This window comes from Quercus robur, chromosome 3 (assembly GCF_932294415.1).
Source record: "Quercus robur chromosome 3, dhQueRobu3.1, whole genome shotgun sequence".
NCBI lineage: Eukaryota > Viridiplantae > Streptophyta > Magnoliopsida > Fagales > Fagaceae > Quercus > Quercus robur.
In genome coordinates, this window is record NC_065536.1 from 32,542,364 (window position 1) to 32,551,745 (window position 9,382).

General features: G+C 31.1%; 1 protein-coding gene across 1 annotated transcript; it reads right to left on the minus strand.

Moving 5' to 3' along the window:
• Positions 1-2,302: 2,302 nt before the first annotated feature.
• LOC126717817 (protein XRI1-like) lies at positions 2,303-4,247 on the minus strand. Its single transcript, XM_050419730.1, has 5 exons — positions 3,940-4,247; positions 3,635-3,801; positions 3,451-3,535; positions 2,920-3,099; positions 2,303-2,746 (listed from the first exon to the last, which is right to left on the minus strand). Exons 1-5 carry the CDS (start codon positions 4,043-4,045, stop codon positions 2,454-2,456), a joined length of 831 nt encoding a protein of 276 aa, XP_050275687.1. The 5' UTR covers positions 4,046-4,247; the 3' UTR covers positions 2,303-2,453.
• Positions 4,248-9,382: the final 5,135 nt, after the last annotated feature.

Below are 9,382 nucleotides of genomic sequence, written 5' to 3' on the forward strand. Positions count from 1 at the left end.
ATTAACTGGCATGTGATATGATAGTGCAATCTTGCAGGATATGGGTTGCAGTCACTATATATATATATATATATATATATATATATACACACTTTTGGCTGATTGACGGCACACATTTATTTTATATAGTGTGGAGTGAAATTTAAGAGACAAATGAAACACTCAGCCACAACAAAAAGAGAGAGAGATATATGCAACATCCCACTAACTAAGCTAGGTGTACCTGATCCCATATATTTACATTAATTATAATTAACGAGAGAAGAGAGAGATGGGCTATAAAGCATAAAGGTGAAAAGCTGTCCACCTAAACACCAATAATGATTGTTGTAAAAAGACAAAAAACCAAAACCCACGTCACACCTTAATCATCCTCCCCCACCAAAAGTTTTCAACCACATGCGAAGGCTATGCTATACCCAAGCTTTGCCATCCAGCTGTGCTCGATCACGTGCTTCCCCACGCTGATCTTGGCCTACCTCACACCAACCCGAAACAAAAGTCAAAGCATTATTTTAACGGTTGTGATCTAGGGTGCAAAAACAGTGAGTTAGAGAAGGTCACCACCAGTTAGGTCCTACACGGGTGCCACATGTTATATATATTGCCTTGAATTTTGTGAGAGGCTTCGAATTGATGGGTGTTTTGACCTCTGTAGAATACGACACACCACTGAACATGACGAATTTAGGCCTTTACCTATCTGCCGCATTAATATATTATTTAAGCTAATCAAATCAACTTCATTATCATCACAGCAATCCGTGACATTTATAAAGAGAGTTGTTATTCTTCTGTCCCTATGTCTTAAATTCTTGTTTTGACTCGTTAAAAAAAAAAAAAAATTCTTGCTTTGTTGGTTTGGCTTAGTACACTAGGAAATTTTTGTCTTATCATATTTATTAGTTTTGAAAAATTGAAAATTATGAGTTTGAGTAGGTGATATCTCGCCATTTTTTAAAGGGTTTAGTTGATATATGTCTTTAAAAGGTATATCAATCATCAATTTAAAAAAGAATTGTAAAAAATTAAAAAAACTGTTAAAACAGTTAACAGTTTTAACTGTTTTGAAAAGGAAAAGTAGAATTGTAGGACTAGAAGGCAGCTTATGTATGAATGCCTGGAGTTTGCAAGGCACATGGTGCCCTAGCCTAGGACAGACTTTGATGAAGGATCATCACGTATAATTTGTGGACCCCTCTATTACAATTTTTAATGGAATGATTCTTTTTTTTTTTTTTTAACAAAAGCCGCAGTCAGAATTTGTCGAAGCCACTAAAGAGAATGATACAACAAATAATAGTAATAATAATAATAGTGCACCTTGCATAATGCATGTACCCTGTAGAGTGTTTTCAAAATTTAATTTCATATTTTATTGAAAATGGGTCATTTTCAAGAATTCATAATTAATTAACTGCTGAAAAAAGTTCTTAAACAGTAAATTTGATCACTGTCAATTTCGTTTCTGTTCCATATTTTCTTCAAATCATTCCTGCAGCGACATTACGATGTTGACTAGGAGAAAAATAGACTGAATAGTCCAAAGAGTGAAATCTGGTTCATATTTTTTCCTTTATTGTTTTTGTCAAAGAGGAAATATGTAAATAAATCCAAGGTCTTCAAATTAATCGTCTAATAAACGCAACATATTATTAGAAAAAAGTTTTTTTTTTTGTTTAATTTTTTAAAAAACTAATTCATGATTGGGTAATTTTAATACGAGAGCATATATATTCAGACACACAATTTGTCAATTAAATTAGGATTTACAAAGCTCGAGTCCAAGTTCAAATTCCAAACCTGATGAATAAATTGAGTCAAAATTGATGACTTTTGCACATTATTATATATCTCCCTCATTTTAATAATGATAGAATTTTTTTGAATCTAACCTTAAGTCTACGCCATTCGAATTAGAAGAATAATGGCCAATCCTGTTAAGGGCAAAGGTCAAGCTAGCATGCCTTGGCCTTCACACCTTAATTAACCAAGCAAACCTGTCGTCTACAATCCATACCTGGCTAAACAATATTGGCTTAGTTTAGTCTCTGTCACACAATATTTTCAACCTTATTTATGGAAGGCTTTCCCTTTTCTTTTCTTTTTTCTTTGGTATCTCTTTTTTTTCTACCCTCTCCTTTCTTTTTCTATTATTTTTTTTTTCTTTTCACTTTATTTTCAATTATTTTCTTTTTCCCTGTACGCCATTTTGAGTTTTCAGAACAATTCAGATCAAACAATTGGTCATGCATGCTAGACAATTATCTCTGAGCACAACAGCCTTTAATAAGAGCAACTATAATGCATGAAAACTGATCAGAATAATAATAATAACACATACATTCATACATTCATTCATATATCTCTATCTATACAATTCAAACTTTGAAACAAGCTAGCATGACTAATAAAGAAAGCCCAAAAGCTCGGCAACTATAGTGATGACTCCTTTAACCTTTAGTTCTGATAATAGTGATAGTTCCTCTTCCTTGAGTGTGAATTCTTGTAAGGGCCACCACAGCTTTCCCAGAAAGGCCAGGACCATGAGGGGACACACATGGCCTACATGCAAAGTCCCCCACCGGATGCCTTACCGGCCTTGTCGGCGGCATTAGGATCCTCTCATTGATGTCGTTTAGAGTTACGTCCCCTTCAACCCCTCCTGGCTTCACCAATGCAAATGGATACACCACTCTTGTTATCACTCTCTCCCTCTTCTTTTTCTTTTCACCATCTCCTGACCCTGAAACATATATACAATAACATGTCACTTTTGGTCAAACTATAATAATGCATATCCACGAGATCCTAGATTCAACTCTTAATTATACACACCTAGATAATAAGAATCAACTCGAAGAGCTTTGACAACCCAATTAAGTTTTTAAAAGAAGAGAGAGAGAGAGAGAGTTGTACCAGGATTCATGGGGCTTATGGAGAATAGGTTTTCTCCATTGTTGGACTTGGTGCTAATCAGGTCTTTGTAAGAAGATGAAGAAGAATCTGTAGCTTCAGGGCCCTCTTCTGGCGTTTCTACATCTGTGATCATGTTTGCTTCCTCACTGATTCCACTCATCGATGTGCTCATAGGACCATCTACAAGGGTACAAAAAGTACGTAGAATCATTTAATTACAAATGGTAAAACGTACAGCAATAATTAATGACAAATGTTTCTCAAAAAACAAAAAAAAGATTCCTTAGGTGTTATACTTGAATTCACCCCCTAATACAACAAAAACAATGAAACTCAATCGTCTCAACTCTCAACTAGTGGTCAAAAAATTTGAGAAACTAAGGTAAAACCTATAAAAAAAAAGAAAAAAGTACATAAGTTTCACCTTTATCAAAATAATGTTCGGAAGCTTATGCACCTTAATTTTGTGAATTTCACAATTAAGTAGCACTACAAAGGTAAAAAATGCTAGTACAATCATATTGTAATTACCTGAAAGTCCATTCATAGTGTTTATCTGGCTCAGGGAATATACGTTCTCCGACATTCCCCATGTGCAGTTTGTATTCCAGTAACTCTGTACAAACAACATTAATGCTAGTACTTTTAATCAACCATAAACGACGACAATATTTAAAATCCCAGTTGGGAAATTCAGACAAAAAAAATTAATTACCTTTGCAAGATCTTCGGGACCATCATGATCAGTTTGATCATCTGTGTACAACAGCAAGCGTCTTCGTTTGGACATCTCACTAAACTCAACCAGAGCATCTTCTAAATAGCCAGTCGAGTAATCAGACTCTAGAGGAGCTGAGTAGAATGGTGTATTTCCATCCATGACTGCATAATAATAATGATATTCACAATATCAAAAAATCATTGTTGTATAAGTAAGCATTGGGCGATATCCAAGAACCCATTAAAGGACAAAAACAGTAAAAGAAAAGAAAGCAAGATAGGTGGAAGAAAAGTGATTACCTAAAGACATTGTGTCTGCGTTGAGAACTCCAAGGTTGTGAAAATCCCAACCTAGGGAAGAGCTGTGGTGGCTACTAGTGTAAGCCAAGGAGTGAAGCTCACCCATATTGTGGGGGGTATTGTATTGTATTGTTTTTGTGTGTGTGTGTGTGTGTTAATGACACCCTTTAAATTTAAATGATGGGAAATGGTTCTATTTATGTGCAAGTTGTGCCAAAAAAAAAAGGTGAAGGAATTGGATGGTTTTTTTTAGAAGAAGCAGTAGTAGTATATCAGTCAACGGCAAGGGAGAAGAAAAATAAAAAGTGGGTTCTTCTTGGGATTCGGAAAATTGGGTCACTTTTTTCTTTTTTCTTGGTTTAGATATGTGGGGGACTAAATAATTACAAAAGATATCATATAATGTTTGTTGCATGTAAAGTAATGGTATGAGAGGCAAAGACATGCCTCATAGAGACACAATTCAAATTCAGCTTTTCCTTTTTGTTTTCCTTCTGATATTGTTACCAAACCGTCTCTCTCTTGGTCACTTTTTTCTTGCACATTCTCACTTGTTGTGGGGTCATAATAGTAGTTACCTATCTTCTAAATCTCTAAGAAATTTTATTTTATTTTTTTATTTTAGGTGGGTTTTAACTTTTAATGGGTGGATATCATTTAGAACATGGTCAAGTGGGCCCCATTAATTGGCATGCTGGTGGGCCTAACAATAAGGATAGAAGGAGAAGAATTGATGGGGTGGGTGTGTGGGACCAACTTTTTCTTGATCATGGGTTTTGAATGGTCCAAGTTTGAGTACATACGTGTCACCCACCTTGTATTTCGTGTGGAAGTTAGACGGATTGATGTACAATCAGACGGCACAGCAAGTTTGTTTGATGTGCATCATTGGTGTTGTGTTTTGTGCCAAAGGACCAAAGGTTATTGATTTTTAATCAAACGGTTGGATGAGAATGGGCTGGGCCTGATGATCATGCAAATTCAAAAAAAGGGTCTAGACCAGAAGTCCAAGCAAAATGTAATTGAAAACCTGGCCCATGGCCATAGACAGCTGGATTCACACATTATTTTGTTACTTTTCCTTTTGTGTTTTCTGTTTAATACAGTTTTTTGATTGTATGCAACAGTCCATGACTAATAATTAATCAACATTTCCACCACCAGGTAAAAATGATAATGCTAAAATTTGATTTTGGTGGACAACGAAAATTATTATGAGAGAGAGAGAGTTCTAAATTTGAAAATCTAAAGTGACTATAACAAATTTTTATCATTTTTTAATCAAAAAATGTCATTTGAATTTTACACTATAAGCTCGTTTGGTTAGGCATTTGAGAATCCAAAATGTAAAATAATATGTGTTTGGTTGGTCATTTTTTAAGAAGTTGCGTATTTTAAAAACACAATTTTAAAACTGAAGGAAGCATATGCTTTTCTTGGAATGCCACTTTTAAAAACAACTCACATTTTCGCAATGCATTTTATAGGTGATGCACATTTTTGCAACAGCCTATCCAAATGGGTTCTATGTCTCAAAGTTTATAAAGGAAATAAATGACATTAAATAGATAAATGGTAAATGATTGGAATGAAATGGACTTGGGTTTTTTTTTTTTCTTCTTCTTATTATCTTAATTGATTAATAGGATTTGCATTTCTATATATCAAATGTGACCAATTGTATTATCTAAAAAACAAATGTGACCAATTTTGCAAATAGCTTTATTGGTTTGAGCAAAACTATATTCGGAATGAATCCATTTTCTAATTGAGTTCTCGAACACTATTCATTATAAATATGAAGCAATGTAATTTGGTACGCCTCAAACTTTTTATTTTTGGATCCTTTGAGTCCTTAATTAATTATTTGTTATTTGCTTCTGAAAAATAACTTCTCATGAATTTATATATCTATACTTTTTTTTTTCTTCTTTTAGATAATTACTAGGGATTTTTACAAATACTATCATTAAATTTAGATGTGAGTTTCAATTTGGTCATTGGACTTATGACTTGAACAATTACTCAGGTTTGTGACAAATCTAACATTCAACTAGTATTTTCTAATAAATTGTAATAGATTTAATCATGTAATATACACATAGTAATAATTAAGGATGTTTTGCAATTAATATGATATGGATACCTCATGTGATTAAATCTTTTAATTTTAAATATAAAATATGAACCGAGGTTTGATTTATTTCAAACCTATCATTTATGAAGTTAATTGATAACACTTGCATCAATGTTTAAGGGTAATATTTATATAAATTATAATTATTATGAACCATTTTTATTTATTTAGTTATTCTTTTGATTTGGATAGCTATAATGAAGTGGAAGTTCACGTTGCTAAAAGCCTTGTGTCTTAATTAATTAGTTGATACATCATGATATTTTCAACCTAGACATCTAAGATTTTAATTCTCCATCCCCCAACAATCGATTTATAGGAGGAAAAAATGTGATAGTTCCATTAACCTAAACTCCATTTCCTCCCTTTTTTGAGTTTTCCCACCTCTTATTTAAATAATAATAGCAATCCTAATCAAAAGTCAATCCTTTATGTTTCGTTGGGTATTTTTTATCATCGATTTTTATCAGCATTTATACTTTAATTACACTATACATATCTCATAAGAAAAAAAAAAGTATACAAATAAATGTGTCAACTTGTTTAGAATTTTCGTCTATAATAAGTGGGGAGGGGTACATTTAAGTTCTCTTCAAACGAAACATCAAGTAATAATATTGTATCACAAAACAGTTGACATGTCAACAGTTTTGTGATACAATTATAGTATTACTTGTTTAGAATTTTTCAACAATGACAAAGTTCTTAATGAAATATTTAATGACTAGAAATTTAAAGGGTATTCATCTTATTAACTAATCATTTTACTTTTAGTGAGACTTATTTGTTAGATTTTTTTTTTAATTTATTTGTTAGATATTTGTTTGTCTTACATGATTGTGAGACCCATGGCACTTAGTGTACATTTGATAAATTGAATGAGAATTATAATTGGAATTGTAATATGTATTACTAAGGATAATTGTGTTGTAATGAAATAACTAAACCTATTCATAAGCTTAGTTGTAAGTTGTAACATTAGAATAAAACTTAAGATCTATTTTAGGAAATATCTTACTCAAATAATAAAATTTCCAAGAAAATAATTTTTATTTTAAAATTTTAGAGAGATAAATTATTTTTTGATGATTTTTTATTTTTATAATTGTTACGTGTATATAGAAAATTTGTATATTTAGAAATATATTAATTTTAACATTATTATGCATATTAAGGAATAGCTATTAGCCTATTACAACCTTTAGGGTATGTTTGATAGACTATAATAGATACTATAATGTAATCACTATTCTTATGTGTTTATCTATCCTTTAGTTTAGTTATATTTTTATTATAGAGAATAGTAACTCCTTATGAATCAGTGGTGGCTCAAGAATTTTTTTTCAAGGGGGTCATTAAGAAATTTAAATTAAATAAAATTTAATAAAATAAAAAACTTGAATATATCAAGTCATAAAAAAAAATGCAAATATATGAAATTTTATAACTTCTACATAGTAGTTCATTATCAGCTTTAATTATCTATTGCTAATGTGGTTAGGTGTGACCATTTTATTTTATTAAGTTTGTACAACATTTATTTATTTTTATGAAGTTTTCATTATTTTTATAAAAATATTTTAAACTAAAATGAAAAAAATGCAACCCACTAACACTATATTATTTATTAACCCACACATCCATATTCATCCATACATAAATATTACACTAAGTGTTTATTTAACCAATCAAATATTTGAACAATAGCTAACTTTACTATGTTTTGTCTTCAACTATGTACTAACATAAACAATACACTAAATGTCTAATTGTTGTTTAGCTTTAGGTTGTACTGATCTGTGATTAGAGTATGCAAGATTTTAGCCAATGTATGCAAAAATATTTTTAAGCATAAAATAAACTAATAAAAAAATATCTTTATATAATTTTTTGTTTTTGAAGTCAGAGGGATCATTTGAACCCCCTAAACAGCGAGTGCCACCACCACTGTTATGAATAACTATTTTTTAAAATGAGAAATAATTCTTCCTATCTAAAATGGTTATAATAGTTATTCCTTAGTAGGAACAATAATTTCTAAAAGTTTATATATTTTCAAATAAATAAACTTTCTATATACATGTAACAATTATAAAAATAAAAGATCATAAAAAGAACTCATCTCTCTCTCAATTTAAAAAAAAAAAAAATTATTTTTAAGGAAATATAATTGTATGAGTATGATAGTCCTAAAATAAATCTTAATTTTTATTCTAATGTTATAACTTACAGTCAAACTTATGAATATTATAATTATAACACATTTTATTCCAAATAATAAACATTACAATTTCAGTCATAATCTCCATTCATGAGTATACCAAACGTGCCTTTCGCATATTTATTAGAATCGGGACCACTTGTTAATGTATGTGACACTCAAATTTATTTGTTAGAATCGGGACCATCTATTATTGTATGAAACATTTTTTGAGAAGGATTATTAATGTATGAAACTATAATTTTATGAAATATTCAAAAATATTGACTGTCTATATATATATATATATATATATATATATATTTTTTTTTTATCTTTTAAGAATTGTGAGTCTTACTTTTTTGGTTTTTAATATTCTTGGCGATTGTTAATATTATTCTTAATAATATTACCTTATCAATTATTATTACATCTTATTTTAGGAACTATTGGGACTTGGGAGAGATAATATTCATGCAATATTCTTTTGCTCGAAGCCCTAGATGGGGATGTAGTATATCACGCATCGGATGCATGGTTCCTCTCTCTTACATGAAAGTGGACCCTACACATGTGGGCTCTATCTCCATGTGAGAGGGAGGAAACATGCATCCGATGCATGGTGTATTTTCTCCTAGATGGGAGCATTTATATAAGAGCAATCTGAACCTTGTCATGATGAAAATCCGTTGTTAGCCAATCATTCATATCCTTAGGCTGTGTTTGTTTCATGTAAGTGATTTTCCGGAAAATACCTATTTTCCGGAAATGCTATTTTTCGGAAAGGAAAATATTTTTAAGTGTTTGGTTGTATTTTAGAAAATGTTGTGAAAAATATTTTCTGGTGTTTGGTTGTATGGTTGAAAATGCTATTTTCCTACAAATTTTTCTCACGGTAATTCAACTCACGACAGCAAACTCCGGCAATCAAAAGCTACAACCACCAAAACACCACCACCACACCACCACAACAATACCAAAAATCAAAATCACACAGAACACCAAAACACAAATAAAACCCAGAAAAAAAAAATCATATTCCGATCAAATTGAGAGAAGAAGGAAGAGAGGGAGGACGATCAGTTTTGGGGTTGAGGACGATCGGT